The sequence below is a fragment of the Vigna radiata genome, unplaced genomic scaffold, assembly GCF_000741045.1.
Source record: "Vigna radiata var. radiata cultivar VC1973A unplaced genomic scaffold, Vradiata_ver6 scaffold_158, whole genome shotgun sequence".
Taxonomy (NCBI): domain Eukaryota; kingdom Viridiplantae; phylum Streptophyta; class Magnoliopsida; order Fabales; family Fabaceae; genus Vigna; species Vigna radiata.
Window position 1 is genome coordinate 278968 of NW_014542914.1, and position 17426 is coordinate 296393.

A 17426-nucleotide genomic window follows, 5' to 3' on the forward strand; every position below is an offset into this window, starting at 1 on the left:
TCAACTGTAATAAACTCTTAAAAAAAATAAAAAAATAATGATATTCTAACAATAATTTTTTAACAATATTTTAATATTATTTTGATCTATGTTAGTATTTATAATTATTATTATTATGATTGACTGTAGAATAATTTTAAATCACGTAATACGTAAATAATGTTAAAATATTTTCAAAATAAGATTACACAAAATATGGGAGCTCTTGTCAAAGCATCCTAAAACCATAGACTCAGCATTTGAAATTTAAAAACAAAAGGCAGAAGTGGTAAGAGTAGAGGAAGAATTTTTAGTATTTATTTCATTTGTGCGTATGAATGCACAGATCTTAATACCTATGTATTTATTTTTTTCCCCTCTGCTTGAATTTTTCTTAAGGTAAACTCAACAAAATTTTTGAAAGGGAAATGTTTCCTTTTTATCTAAATATTGACTAAATATTCTATTTATCACATGCTATTAAATAGGTCAAACCTACTCTAATATTTCGTATACTTCAATAAAGAACCATTTCTCAGCTCTTAAATATGTGAACTACATTTCATTGATTATATTAAATAAAAACGAAATTTCTAAGACTAAAAAAAATATAAATACAGATTCTGTCAAGCTTTGTCTTCATATACTTAAAAATATTTAAAGTCCAAATTCATACCCTTGGTAAGTTATAGAGTAAATGCAAAAATTAAAATTAACTAAATTTAATAAAAGATTAAAAATGTAATATTCGAGAACATTTCACTCTCGAGAATGAAAATTGCACTGTTACTAACCAAATATGGGATTTTGCAATAATGATGCATATATCATCATCAGAATATTTTGAAATTTTACTTTAATTTAAAAAAATTCGAACCAATACACTGCCAAAATTTCTGCTCAGACTACACTTAAGAAAATCCGGAGACAGCTCAAAAGGGGGTGGGTGGGTGTGATTTTACAAGAAAAGGACCATAAAAATAAGAGCGAACAATGAGCTAGCAACACACCATGATAACTGTCCCATAGAAGCTTTTCCAATACGGCATATTCTGTAGATGATGAAGGCAATGAAAATAACAGCAGGACAGAAGCACATTTTCTCAAACCCTGGCATTGAATATATGTGTTTTCAAATTGATAAGCGGTTTGTCAGGCATAAATAATCTGGAGGATTCTTCATATTTGTGCTATGTGCTGTTTCAAAGAATGTAATAACTTCAATTTTGAGTCACATATGTCTCCAAATTCCATCAGTACTCTAAGCTTCCCAGAAATCATTTTCCTGGCAACATCAGCAGGACTCCAAGACTTGAGAGGTGGGGCAATATGATCACCAAATTCAGCGTCGTTCACAGAGGAAATAAATTTTTCTAGCATGCGAAAGACCTTCCCTGGTCCATCATTATTCCCGTCTTTGTTAAGAAGGAAAAAAATGTTCTCCATATTCTCATCTTCAGGTTTTCTCAACCATTCACTAATCCATTTCATAACATCCTCTAACACATGAGATAAATGCACCACAGAATCTGTTATAGCATGAGCCATATTCGAGCTAGACTGATAAGCTGATCCACTTTTCTTTTTCTTTTTACCAGATGGAAAACAGGATCTCAGACAAGATTGGATAACAAGTCCATGCCACGCCAATGGTTCTGTAACTATCTGTATCAGAAGTTCAATGCCACTCCAAGGAGAACAGAGCTGAGGCTCTATGGACCTAATCTTCTCTAAAATATACTTTTCCAGCAAAGAATCTAAGATATTCCAAATTCGAGGCCTACATCCATTTCCATCTGGATTCACAAATTCATTGGAACTCAAGCTCCAGGCATTTAAAAATACAGTGAAATTCAACCAGTCAATCAAGTTGGAGTCAGAAACCTGCCAACATTTTTTGAAGAGATGGATCAAGTTCCAAGAAGACCCATGTAAGATAAGATATTTCAAGCAGAATAAATAACTTTGACACAGCCTAACAGTTTCACAACTCCGAAAGATAATACCTCACACAGCTCATTTTTCTGTAACACCACATCTAGTTTACAGGCATCATTTTCTATATTATTGATACAAACATAAAACATGTTTATATCATGGCACAGTTACGTCAGTTCAGCTCCTGACAGGAAAAATAATCATGTAGCATTTGTATTAAAAAATAGTTTAACAGCAGCATAAAAATTGAACACACATACCACAGAAGACCTTTCTTCATTATAGAAATCCATGACCACTTCTATTGCTTCAGTCAGAGAATAGCCCAAAAATTGTGCATAGCACTCCAGCAACAATTTTAGCTCCGATGTAATGTCCGGGGTAACCGAACCATTGACCTCCGCATGCTCCTTGGTTGATACTGAAGCACTTTGAATCGAAAGATAGATCATCCGAGGAAGTAGGGATTTCTTTTCAACAACCCTCTTTAAACTTGCTTCCCTATCTTTGGTCTACATCAATTGACAAACCATGCAATAAAAGGCGGGGGTGTGAGAAAAAAAGACCCATATAGATAGTTCAGTTTTTTACTGAAGAGAACATAAACCAACCACAAAACACGTAGGACGGGATTGACCTACCGATATTTTTTTCGGATAATAAGAAATCCCTTCAAATGGCCCTGAAAAACAAGGCAACCATCCATTATGCATATTACAGCAATCAACAAACTTATATACAATAGAAAAACAATACCAGATTATAACCAGAAGTTCAAACCATGACATTTGGAACTGCATTTAGTCAGTTATACGCCACAAAAACACACACATTTGAGCCCTACTAGCTATAAGAACTGCCTCATCACATAATTTTCCGTTTTATTTAGATTTACAAGCCCACACATTCCTCCAGACAATCAACATCAACCCCATTCTTTAAGTCTGTACAATCACTCTAAATTGACTATCTACTCAAGGAAACCAAGTTAAGAAACAACTTAATATGAAGCTAAATTACTTGTAATGAATACAACATACACAGGTAACAAGTACTGCATAAGCTTTCATTAGCTTTAGACATCAAATTAACATGCGACATACTTCAAAGATTGATATTTGCTTAATATATTGGTGCCAAAAGATGCAAGAATACGACAACCTAAGCTAGAAATATGATTGAAAAGCTAACCTAAAAGGTAATTTTGCTCTGAAGATGGTGTCCACCAGGGCCTTGACTGCAAGTCCTCATTGAAGGTCAAAGACTTTGACCCTACCTCCTTAGACAGCTCAAGGAAGTGAACACCGCATTTCATGCCTTGAAGAACACCCTGAGAAAAATCTGAACTGGTTAACCCTACCACTCAAGTTTATCAAGAAAGGTGATAAAATATACTACATTCAAGCATGAATCACCTCTTCTTCTTCAATGTTATTGGCACTCTGCTTTAGTTGTAAAATGGATGTTTCAACTCGGGCCACTAAATACTGACTAGAGTGTTGCAACCTATCCTTAAACTGGACAAATTCAATTACCTGGAATATCACATTGCATCATCAATTAAAACAACTCCATGACATTGTTCTTTCAACGTTACATCAGAACTGACATGAACAGAAAATTATCATGCAATGAGTAAGTACATCTTTTTTTACATTAACATGAGCAGAACCGTGTTGATAAAACCATTCTGTGCTTCATATAATTTTTACTTTTGGGAGAGGAGCACTAGAGGAAGATTGATGGTCTTCTCATATTTGAATACTGTAACTTAGCATTATAATCAAACCAGTTTATGCATAAAGGGTTCCAAAAAAGAAAACCAACTTGCATTGCAACTTTATGCATTCATATGCTCCAAGTAATTCAACTCAAAATGGAAAGTCCCTAGAAATTATAAGCATCTGGTATACATACTTTTGAGTAATTTCTATGTCGATATGCAAGAAAAGTTAAATCTGCAGATTCTCTGAAGTGGTCATCCATAAACTTCAAGTAATCTTTTAGCAGATTGTTTAACTCAGTCCAAAGAGGAGATACCAACATCTGAGGCAATATGTGATGCAATATACTTTCCATCAAGATATTTTTGACATCCATGGACTTGTACCTGAGGAGAAGAAAAATATGATTTAAATAAGATAGTGGCAAGAAATTAGTCATAGGAATAGAAATACATGTACATAAACCATTCAGCATGACAGACATTCTAAGAAATAATGTAAAATTATAGAATTGAATTACCATACCATTCATGTGCCACTGCAAGAGCACCACAGTGGCTATACAAATGCAACAGCAGGATCTTGTATTGTGACACATATCTGGTTAAAGAAAAGGAGTAAGAAACTGAGAAAGTCAACAATGCACTGTACCATTACCAATAGCAACATCCATTGGTTCATAAGTCAAAAGTTAACATGTAGTGATAAACTCAACCCTTCAAAATCCAAGAAATAATATATATGGAAAGATCTGATTCGGTCAACTAATTTAAAAGACAGCAAAAAACATGTAATACTAACTTGAAAATCAAGACAAATCCTAGAAATGTTGATATTAAATTGTAAACGACGAGCTGAAGCCCAATAACAGTTTTTTTTTTTCACACATCATATAGTTGCAATTTCACTTTCCAAAATGTATTAGTTCAAAATGCACAACGGTATTATTACAGTATTGAGCATGGGTCAAAAACTAGTATACTAACATATAAAGGCACAAAAATGAACTAGCCAAATATATCCCAAGACACATTGAAATGTTTTCTCAAGTTAATACATTTTTCACGGGAGATTCCAATATATATGTAAGGCAAAACAGTCATCCCAACCTTCGTATTGCCAAGCCGAACTCCAAAACCATAATTGCCTCAACCAAATAACCAACGTCTTTAGTACGCCAGAATAACTATTCCAACAAGAAGAGAGGTGAACAGTGGTCAGATGATTGTATAAATATTTGAAATGTTAAAAATCAGATAATGTATACTTATAAACCATGAAAATGAGTAGCAATGTCACATATATTGTACAAATAGAATCCTACAATTCAAAAGCAAACTGAAGAATTTAAATTGAGAAAGTGTAGTTTTAAATTCTCTTACTACACTTGGTTAAGTTATTTTTATGAAAAAAAATCTATAGAATGAACAAAAGACTCAGGTTTAGAATGAATACAATATGAGAAACTCTTAATAAGTTAAAACCAAGTTCAATGATAAAATGAGGATGTAGGCCCATGTCAGTCCGTCGTACTAAAGACATAATTGGGTTCTTTTAAAACAAGAAATCAGTGAAGAAAAACAGTAAGTTACAACTGACAAGAGCAGAGGTAAGATATCAATTTAAAAGGAAAGAAAAAACAGACAAAATTGACAAATGATTTTTGTTATAAGAGTTTGATACATAAAATAAGAAATAGTCAAATTTCTACTTATTCTACATTGACAGCAACAGCCTTGAAACCTAACATTAAATCTTTTTTGTCTACTTACCGACCTGGCTCTCCCTACCCCACCCAAGAAAAGTAGAAAATATTTAGATTCATGAGTCAACCAAAAGAATCAAAACTATAATAAGAATAGAATAACTTCACTTTTCTTTTCTTTTTTTCAGTGCGCATTACAAAATATAAATTTAATACAACATACCTGGACCAAAATGCTACATATCATTGAAAGCAGCTCCTCACCATATGTCCCCTCCTGTGGATCCAAATCTTTTGAAAGTGGAAGGTTTGTGCAATACATCTCAAACATTTGAACACAAGAGGCCTCAAGATCTGAGACAAGTTTATAATAGTTTGTATTCATTACATTAACAATTAAAATATGAAGCACAGACTATGAACTGCAAGACAATTTATGAGCTCAAAGCTGGAGAACATTGTTTCCACTGATAGATCCAAAAAGAAAGAAAATTATATTGGAATAATATTATCAGGAAGGAGCCATTATGATGGTGGGATAAAAGAATGCAAAACATAGATATCAACTTCAATAAATAGTATGATTTCAATCAAAAAGATATGAACAAGCTTAGAAGTGAATTAAACCATCTAGAAGATAAACAAGCAAAAGAAAAATAAAAAGGAGAGTCAAGCATATTGTGACACATGAAACACAAAAAGGAAGTTTGACAGTTTATAATACTACTGATAATAAATTTGTTTTTTTTTTGTATATCTTAAGGATGTACTTAAAACTGTTATAGACAGAATATTAGGTGTATCAAACAATAATTTCTCCTGTTCATTAAAATAATCCTTAGGGCTAGAGGATCAAATACATGCTCACTCATTAAAGCACGATGGACAAAAGGATTGAATTACTTCCATTTGATTATAGAGGACCTAACACTGAAAGACTAACTCCCTAAAAGCTTAATTTGTAAGGTGAGAATGCAGACATGGCTTATATATCTTAAAGGGCAGAGCATTGGAATAACAATGAGAAGATTTAAAGAATTAATGCATACAAGTTAGTATGCAACAATACAACACCCACCCCTTGCACAAGATGTGGAGATGTCCCCAAGCAATAATTGTTTAATTTTGAAAAAGCTTATAGACAGCCCAAGAGCCTTGGTTGGTGGAACTGATAAAGTGTCCTGAGCTTTCATTAACTTCTCCAAAAGTTCTGTCCTCTGATCAGAAGTGATCACTTCAACAAACATTTCAACATCGGATGTAAAGCAGCCCAAGTGACCAAACCTACGAAAAATTAAGCAGAGTTCTTATGCAAAAATAAAAAATTGTAAAAGCTTCACTTTTACAAGCATTACTTTAAAAGTACAAGGGACAACATTACTAAAGAAGAATAACTAATACAGCTAGTTAATCCTAAAACAGAAAATCATGTTAAAAACCTACTCAAAAGTAGGCAAATGACACAGAATTGAAATATTCGAACAGAGCAAAAGTAATGCAGACATAAAGAAACCAGAAATGGAGTTTTCACACTTGAAAATTATTAAAAAAATACTAAGCCCTCGAATAAATAGATCTGAACCCACAAACCTAGACTTTAAAATCCATTGGATTTTTCCCCAGTAGCATTAGTCAATGTCAAATGTCATTCCCGTCAAGCACTTTACATGCATGATATTCAAAAGGAAATAAAAAATAACAGGAATGATAACTTCTGCACCATAATGTACCTGCAAAAGTATTGCACAATGCCATTCATTACATCGTCATCATTTCTTTTCCCATACAAATGCTTTCTTCGCTCAATTTCTATAGTTGCCAGGTATGGACACCTTATCAAGTTATTAACAGTATCTGCTAGCAACTTCTGTACACATGCGGAAGCGATTGATATTTGACTGTCAAACTGCATTCATATAATAGTTTGCAATTATTCAGGGATCAAATTCTGTGAAAATAATCAACGGTCCCTCTATGCATAAATAAATGACATAAATAAAGGCAACCATAGACTAAGCATTCACCTGTTCTTCTGTCAAGTGTGAGACTTTGCAGTTGACAAACTTTGGGGGATGAACAGGATCATTAACAGCCTCATCACACCAAATACTATCATCTTCTAACAAACAGCCTAGGTACTGAAGGAAGCCCTCCCAGTCATCAGGGCTGCCAAATGATGAAACAATATCAATGGAAGAAACAAATGGGGAACAAAAGTAAGAGACGTGCAGAAAGAAAACCATGAATGAGTTTAATTCAGGAAACAAACATTTTAAAATCACTTCACAACTACATTGACAAGTCAGCCATATCTTAGAGTACAACATAAAATTTCATTCTTGTTAGAATAATTATTAAATCTATGTTAGTAATTATTAAGTCCATAGTAGGGGATAGTGCGTCGAAAACCTCTTCCAGCTGTACCTAGTTCTATGCCTAGGACTCTAGGGCAGTCTAGTGATCTTTCATCTTCCAATTGTATCATAATTCTATCATTATAAATAGAAGATCAGAAGAGGGGTCTTTCAAACCCTCCAAAATATATTTTTCTCTCTTTTTAATCTTAAGTATGCTCAACAACACAAATTTCGATAAGAAACAAGAGCAAAGAACAGTTGAAAGTCAAAAGTACAGTTTACAATTTCTGTGTTACAATTGAAAATTAATATCACGAAAATCAAGTTTGCTTCACAGCCGATGACAGAACAAGAGTTCATCTCGTGGACAGCCATCAAGCTTTGAGAGTTCTGTAGCCTACATGCCATAGGTTATTAAACAATTCAGAACCCACCTTCCTATTACTAGTTCATAAGTTTACCTCCAAAGACCTGGCTAACATGAACATTGAACTATGTAATAGTACATAATTACCAAAAGGAAAAAGAAGAGGCTAGAATAGATATAATAGTCGCTTATTCCATATTCAACTTTTAGCAGCCTTTACACATTGTGTTAATGATACTCTTGATACAACCAATACCACTTTTATCTATTAAAAACTAGCACAAGTGAACAATTTTAGTTTTATCTTTTATGTATAAACAATAGGGGCAAAACTCAGGCATACCATAACTCCAGAATTTTGTTAAAGATATCAGCCGCTGCACTGTAGTCACCTGCCCGAGCCAGAAGTCTCCCCTGTCAACTTAAAGTCAAAGTATAGAGGTTGATAAGAGAAGTCAAATAAGAAAAGAAAAACTTCTGATTTCTGCTGATTTTTTTTTCTATTCTATAAAAGAATAACAATATTAGAATTGGAACGAAAGAAAACATAAAGGAGGACAAGATAGAACAATACTGAAAAGTAAAATTGAAATTAGAAAAAAGATTTTCATTTATCTGCATGTCAAACAGGGAAAAATTGAAAGAAAATGTGATGAATGCCACATAAAGCCATCAAAACAAACCTAGCACAAAGCAAATTAATTTTTCCTTTTGGTTTATCCTTCAATAAAGCTAAAAGGGTACAAAAGACGTAGTCTTGTGGTGTGTTTTCCAGTGCAGCGTCTTCAATGTTATTATGTGCATTAGAAGTTCAAAGGTTCCTCTAAGGTTAAACATTTCATTGGAAGTTCAAAACTTCCTCTAAGGCCTAACAAAATTTTTCAGTTTAGTACATTTAGCAAATCTCTGACTCCTTATATACGTCTGATGTGTTTCATAATTATAAGCCAACATTTTTTCCTACAATCCTTGAAAAACTCGCACTTTCAATAGTAAGTTATAGTTTGAATCTATAAATGCACTTCTGTGCAGATTTTATTTCTGAATAGACATTTGAAGAAGAGTTTGCCTTGAAGGTCAATTTCCAAATATTAAATCATGATAATACCACACAGAACATAACATTATGGAACATGCTAATTTGCATGATTATGACTTTCCAATGAGCAACATACACAGACCAATATACCCTTAATTTAACTAGATGGTCATTTATACTCAACAAAGAATGTATGAAAGTCAGACCATAAACCCTAAACACAAATTAGAAAGTTCGAAGAGAACTACTGAGATTACCTGCATCCGTAGCTTATCAACTTCAATCATCAACAGTGATCCCAATTTCCCAGACAGAATTTCTAAGGCATCACCAAACTTAGCTTGTCGTTCCAATATAGAAATGTAGATTGTAAGAGCTGCAACCAATTTCAAAAATTTAAAACATGTACACATGGTATACTAAATGACATGAGAAAGGCTAATGGTTGATCATAATAGATAAGAAGGAATGAGCACAGGACATTCCTCTTCTAGAAAGGGTTTCTCGTGTCTTTTTCATCTTTCTTCTTAACACTAATTAGTGTTAAATTCAAGATTCTACTATTTCTTGGAATTTTCACCTTTTGTTAATTAAATGATAAGGAATCCTTTGAGTTGGAGTCCATTTTGAGCCTTCTTGACTTTGTTATATTATCTTCTGGTCCAGATAAAAAGAATTTGGTCTCTTGACCCCCTTCTATGGTTTCATAGTGAAAATCATTCATCCAGAAAGTGGGAAGTCTAAAGCTCCTCTCCCCTAAGGCCACACTTTATTTGAAAAGTTCTCCATAATAGAATTACTAATACCATAAATAATTCAGAAATGAGAGAAAAAGGAAAATGAAGTCTTATTAAAATATACAATTGAATTAATTACACAAGAGCTAAAAACACAGTTATATATACATAGAAATAGCTTGAGCTACATGCTAGATCTAAGACCAACTAACTCCAGCTGCCATAATAGAATGACATCTGGCGAACCCAACTGACTCCAACAGTCATAACAGAATCACAGTTAGCTATCTAACTCCAACAGAATAACTTGGGCTACAAGAAAGACCTAAGCCCAGCTAACTCCAGCTGTAAAAAAGAATGACAAATGGATAACCCAACTAACTCCATCCAACTGTTATATGACAGTTGGCTAACTCTGACTAATTAATGACTCAACAATCTACATATAAAAGTATACTCTGTTATTGATGAAGCAGTTGGATTTCTACAGAACATATCCATTGGTCCTTTTCTTCTACTGCTATTTCTCCCTTTATCATTACTACCAGTGGAAATTTCAACTTCATCTTCACTCTCACTATTATCTTTGCTCACATTTTTTGGAATCTTGGTGCAAGCAGCAACATTACCCTTCTTTGCCATTAGATGTTCTTTTGCTCTAATAACTCCTCCTTTCATAACTTTCCCAAAATAATTACAAACAGTTGAATTTAAATTTCATTCATCCATAGGGATGAAATGTTTCCAACCCCGTCACTTTTGTGAGATGCTCTTGAACTATCCTGATCATTGGCCATTATTGTTACTAGTGTTAAATATAGTGAAAATTATATATTGGAATTAATCTCTTGTGTTAAATACACACATAGGATTCTCTATTTATAATAAAAGAAATATGAGCTAAGCCCAAATACAAATGAATATGTAAGAATAAAATAAAATAAGAACAATGTTTCCCCAATAAACATATAGGGACTATATTTCCCTAATTAACATAAACACAATATAAACTAAATATAATATCTCTAACACTCCCCCTCAAGCTGGAGCATACAGATTGTATGGACCAAACTTGGAATAAACAAACTCAATTTGAAATATATGATCTGTCTTCAAGAGTGTGTGGCAAACAGATGCGCAATCACATGTCGACGAACAACTAACAGCAATTTATGGACAGTAGTGGACAACTGCGAAACTTCAAATAGCACCATGAAACTTCAAGTAGGATGACTTTGACAAAGGAGAACAATGACAAACTCCAGGGACTAGATTGCCATCAAGTAAGGATGGGGCTTGCATCAAAACTACAGGGACTGCCATCACTGACTGATGGGGCCTGTATACAGGGACTGCCATCACTGACTGATGGGGCCTGTATACAGGGACTGCCATCACTGACTGATGGGGCCTGTATACAGGGACTGCCATCACTGACTGATAGGGCCTGTATACAGGGACTGCCATCACTGACTGATAGGGCCTGTATACAGGGACTGCCATCATGATGGGGCCTCTAGTGGCTAGAAGCGATAAAACTGCAAGGACTGCCATCATTGACTAGTGGAGTCTGAAAGCCTAAAACCTGGCAAGAAACATACTCCCCCTCACGATGAACGGCGGAAATGACGGCGCGCCGATGACAGATCGTGAAAGTGGAAGATCATAATGAGCTCTTATTCATCAAAGCACCCAAAAAACAAATCTGACAGATTTGACAAAGGGTTGGTGAAATTGTCCTTGAAGACCTTTCAGAATAGAGAAGAAGATAACAGAAGCAGTAGAGGTAGGACTAGGTGTTGGTGCATCGGTGGCACAAGTGGCGGAGACAACGGCCGGAGACGGTGACCGGAGACGACAGTCGGAGACGGTTGCCGAAGACGGTTGCCGGAGACGGTGGTCGGAGACGGTGGCCGGAGACTGTGGCCGGAGACAGTGGCCGGCGGGTGGCGAGCGGCAACGGGCAGTGGCAGACAACAATACCGAACAGATGCGAGACAAAAACTAGAGATTGCCCATTGAAGTATAAAGGCACAGGTTGAAAAAGAGACTTTTAGGGGGCCGCCGGTGGCGGCCATGGGCCACCAGCGGCAACAAAGACAGAGTAGAAAAGGATCAGAAAACCTGCTCTGATACCATGTTAAATATAGTGAAAATTATATATTGGAATTAATCCCTTGTGTTAAATACACACATAGGATTCTCTATTTATAATAGAAGAAATATGGGCTAAGCCCAAATACAAATGAATATGTAAGAATAAAATAAAATAAAATAAGAACAATGTTTCCCTAATAAACATATAGGGACTATATTTCCCTAATTAACATAAACATAATATAAACTAAATATAATATCTCTAACAGCTAGAAAATAGGTATATTTTTTGCAAAATGATTATAGTGAAAGTAGAGAAATAGAAAAAAGAACAGAAAACATTGAAAAAGAAAAAGACTTGGGGGCAAACAGCAGCTGGTGGCAGCCATGGCTGGCGGCAGTCAATAACAACAGTAGTCGTTGTTGGTGGGCAAAGGCAAAAGAGAGAGGATGGATTGTTTTAGGTTAAATAAAATTTTACTGCAGCAGCTGGTGGATGCAGTAAGGTAGGGTAAAAGGTAAAAGGGGTTTTGTACATTAGGTTAGATTAAATAATTTTTTTAGTGGGCTTGGCCCAAATTTTTACCTTATTTTACAAACACTCATGTAACTATGGATGCAATTAGGCTTTTGCGGCTGGTTATCTCTTCTTTCTCCCATGCAGCCGCTGCCATGTGTCTTCCATCTGCTGCTCCTTTTCTCCAAGCCTCAACTGCCCATTTCTTCTCTTCTCTTTGGTTAAGTTCTTTTTCCAGCCTGCTTTTTCTCACATGACCATTCCGCCACTGCCAGCCGCCATAGGCCACCATGGAAAACTGATTCGCCACCACCTTGTTGTGGCAACAGGTTAGGAAGGAAACCGCTACGGTTTCCGCCATGGCCAAGATTTGATAACACTGGTGCAGTATATGCTAATGCATACAAGTCAGAGCCTATGTACACGCATACTAACATGGACGCCAGACACATACTATGACATGCATAATCTCCAAAATGTATGGCACGATCACGATTTATATATTGAAAACCATCTATAAAAAGGTTAGTCACATATAACAATCTAAACATATTGTCAACTAATACATAAATGAATCTAATCCATTTATCTAAAATTCAAAAAGTGAAAAGAGAGTCCTAACATTCCATCCCCTCTTGATCATCATCATCATCATTGAAAAAGATACTTTAGCTAAGATTCATTTAAACACAAATTAAGAACTTCAAAAAATTCCACATTATATGAAGATATGATAGGAGAATACGTAAATACATTCCTAATAAACATATATAATCTAAATATTCCTTATTATATATGATTTTCTTCTCACTTCTATAATCATATAGAAACTTACGCAACAAGTTTCTAATATTTTTGAAAATCGTTGTATCTATCCTTATTAAAATTGTGTTGAAACCATGTTAAAACTATGTCAGAGACCCAACAAAACATTATTTAAATTGGACACTTCATCGATACATGCCATACGAGTGTCAAATGTGTGTCAATGTTCGACTATGTTGAACACAAGAACACACCATTTAAGAGGCATGTTCAATCTTCATAGATTAGAGCATTTGGTTGGAATGTAATTCTCATCTCTTGGAAGCTTCCCAAGTGAGCAACTTCTTTGGGATAAGACGAGGTGTTTGGCTTCTACTTAACGTAAAGTTGGTGGTTTTGTTATAAAGGTTTCCCTCATACATGTGTACATATTGGTTATCTTTGCTTCTTTGATGATTCTATCTTTTTCGTTTGTATTTTCATTGCTTAGGAGGATATCTTATTTTCAAATTTGTCTTATCTTCTCCTTCAATCTAGATTAATTTATTTTTATCAAAATAACCAATAGCATTAGAAGATCACCTTCGGGTTCTTGTAAGCTATGTGAAGCTACATGTTTCTTAAGTAAGCCTTCAGCTAAAAATAAAAGCTTGTCTTCTCCACTGCCACAAAGTACCTATGAATAGCCCAGTTCCCATAAAATAAGTAAATAAAATGTTTTCTAAGTGAATAAATATCAAGCCCAACACTATGAATAATTTAATATATATGAACAAAAAGTACAAAGAATGTCACATTAATGAACTATTGATTTTGAAAATTTCATATAAGGCACGGCATGTTTTAAAGCCAAGTTACAAACAAGTAGCACAAGGGAAATCAGAAGTTTGCTTTATGTTATCAAACAAATATTGATATCAACAAAAGTTCCCAACTGAACCATCTTAAACATAATAAATGACATTGATGGTTATTGCTTCAAAGACCTTCAGTTGGATATTATTTGCAATCTAGGCAATGCAATATGACTAAGTTCATAACTGAATCGTGATTCACATATGTTTAAGACACATGTGCTTATACAGTTTCATCATGAATGAGACCTAACTATGGCCATTCTAAATGAACAACAGAAATGAAAAAAAAAAAAAAAAAAACTAAAATATAGGCCACCACTAACTGTAAAGATACCAACTTACTACTGATGTACTAGCAGTGATCATGACATTTGAAATATACTTTATTTTCTTATCAATCCATCATATCATGAAATTTCACGTTCTGTTCATGTTTATCCCCTTTCAAATTGACAGTGAATTCAAATAAAATCTTTTAATAGACACTGCAAAAGATAATTTAGGGTTAAAAATTGAACTGGGGAGAACCTGTAATTGGATGCTGCAAACTGCCCAAAGAAGAAACCTTTCTTCTCCAACAAGCTTATACATTTTGATAGCTGTCTGCCAATTAGACAACAGAAAAAAAGTAACTTTTAAAAACAAACATATATATATATATAACAAACATACATTCACACATACAAACACAAACCTGTTGTTGCTTCACAAACGAATACTCTCGAACATAGCAGTTAAACAGCCCCATCATTAGTTCCAAGTTACCCGGGAATTTACTAGAGGCATGTTCATAACACCCGGTAGCCAAGTCCACTGCACAAACACAAACTCTAGTCAGCCAACACACACATAACCAACTAATCAAATAGCCATGTTTATTTGCTAGGCTTAAATATGTTCTAGATCCATGTAATTAATCCACTTTTTCATTGTCATCCCTTTACCTTGTTTTCTATAATCCCTGTAATGTTTTCTTTTTTCATTATTCCTCGTTGTTACTTAGTTGTTATCAATAATTACTTCAGAGACCACAATTTCTATTTTATTCCCGCTAATAAAGCTAGTGTTTATTATTCTAGTCTCTGACTTTTTAAGTATCTCAGGATTTAACAAAGCTAAGCAACGGCATGGAAAGAGCCACAAATTCGAACATTAGGGGGCTTATTAAAACAAAATGTAGGTAGATTGCCAGCATTAAGAGAAAATTTAAGTCTAGTCATCACAAAGCATCATAATTAATAAATTGAACCGACAAAACAATATCCCGAAGTTCTGGCCATTCCAATCTCTACTTTCGATGTTAAAACATTGTCTGCAACAAAAACAATAATGGTAACAGCAATAAGAAAAAAAAAACAAATAAAAGAGGCTAACAGTGATCCAGTCGCTGAAACACAATCTGAAGGGTGCTGAGAGTGAGATCGTCCATCAGCAGAGAATCGTTCGCGTAGAGAAGCTCCTTCGCGTTGAGCGCAACGGAAAAGGCCTCGTCAGGCTTTCCCATCCGTTCAAGCACCAGCGCTTTGAGAGCCTGAATGGAAAAGCAGGAGCAGGAAGACAGCATGAATTGAAAAACAACAAAGAACGAATGCAATGAAGATGAGAATTAGGCTTCTTACGAGTGCGTAGGGGGAATTAGGGTGCTTAGCAAGGAGAGTGGTGACGTGTTTGAGAGCGTTCTTGAACTGGCGTGAATCAATGGCATCCCATATTGGACGAACCTTGCGCTCGGGAATGCCGCCGGCTAAGCCAAACTTGGTTGCCATTAGGATGAATCGAAGGTTCCAGGAGGTGAGTGACTGACAACTTCTGTTTGGTCGAATAGAAGCAAACAGAGAAGAAGAAGAAGAAGAAAAGAATAAGAGAAAAACCTAACCTAGGAGCAACAAAGAAAAACAGAACTGAAACTCAAACTGAAACTAATAACAGCCGCGATGGGCTTGGATTAACATAAAGTGAAAGTGGACTTCACTACTAAATATAACAAAATATTATAATAACATTTTCACATAAAAGATTTTTAATATTTTATTTCTTTTTCTAAATTTCATTCCCTCTTTTAACACTTTATTCTTTTTTCTTTTTTTTATTTCCTCTTCTAAATTATTTACCAAATCTGATTTTAAATAATTAATTGCTATAGGGTGATTTCGCGGCAACTGAATAACTTTTGTTTTTAATTCGATTGAAAAAAAAAAAAAAAAAGTGGGAAAAATTCTTCCCTTTCGTGGAATGCAGCCAAATTAGATATGTTTTTGTCAAAAAGGTATGTTAGATACTAAATAAAGAAATACGTATGTCTTGATGTAATTATTATATTTTCTATTTTTAAATACATGTTGTTCTTAGCATATTTTATCTCATTTCACCCGTCATATTCTAATTTAAAATCGGCCCAAGAAGTCCAATTTGATTTCTTTTGATACCTTATTATAGGCCTAAAGACCTGAACTTTACTTGTTGCACCCCTTATTACTATCTGCACCCATTATTGCTATCTGCACCCATTATTGCTATCTGCACCTCTTATTGCCATCTGCACCCCTATAACTTTGAAAATGACTACTCTATCTTTGGTATTTTATTTGAAGGTTGGACCATTTTTCCTTCAGTCTTATTCTATGATGGCCTAATTTAACTTTAGAAAAATAAGGAAATAAATTGAAATAGAGTAAAATTCAAGAAAAACTCTTATTATTGTCACGATGACTAAAAAAAAAACTAACTAGGTTCCATATTACAATTAATCATTTGATGACCTATAAATTTTTATTAGATATTTTTTTATTAAAAATGCTTATCTAGAAATACTCCAAATCACAAATCACTTTACAAAATCACAGAATACTCCAAATCATATCATTTCCTTTTTTTGTGAACCAACTTATCTAGAAATTCAAGTGCGTGGTTAGCAAAAAAGGTGGTTCCGGTTTATTTTAAAAATGTGACAGGTATAATTAGAAAAAAGGGTGCTGTATTTAGAAACTTCCTTAAACTTGCCATTATGGAATGAAAAATAAGATAGGTTTATTTTTTTTTCCTTTTAAAATTGGGGTGTTGCTCCCTCCACCTCCCCAAGTGGGTCCTGTATCTCCCCACTATTTTAATTACTATTTTAATTTAGGTTTAAACCTCTTTTTGGTCCCTAAGTTATGAGCGGATGTTCAGTTTAGTCCCCCTTTTAAAAATGTAAACCTTTGATTCCTAAGTTATAAAAAACCAAATGAGTCCTTTTTTTATGTTCATGGTCAAAATACAAAGAGCAATCTAAAGTGTTGTTATTATTAAGAAACAAATCAGAGCAATCTAAAGATATAGCAGTTGTTAAGAAACAACCAAAATAC

At 34.3% G+C, this 17426-nt stretch overlaps 1 protein-coding gene across 1 annotated transcript; it reads right to left on the reverse strand.

Annotated features, from left to right (window-relative positions):
- Nucleotides 1-784: 784 nt before the first annotated feature.
- LOC106752496 (N-terminal acetyltransferase B complex auxiliary subunit NAA25) lies at nt 785-15848 on the reverse strand. The gene is made up of 19 exons (XM_014634189.2): nt 15702-15848; nt 15457-15613; nt 14777-14895; nt 14611-14685; nt 13808-13901; nt 9367-9485; nt 8414-8484; nt 7371-7512; nt 7077-7252; nt 6425-6630; nt 5570-5700; nt 4751-4827; nt 4167-4241; nt 3835-4027; nt 3333-3452; nt 3109-3247; nt 2559-2599; nt 2178-2429; nt 785-1863 (listed from the first exon to the last, which is right to left on the reverse strand). Exons 1-19 carry the CDS (start codon nt 15846-15848, stop codon nt 1159-1161), a joined length of 3039 nt encoding a protein of 1012 aa, XP_014489675.1. The 3' UTR covers nt 785-1158.
- Nucleotides 15849-17426: the final 1578 nt, after the last annotated feature.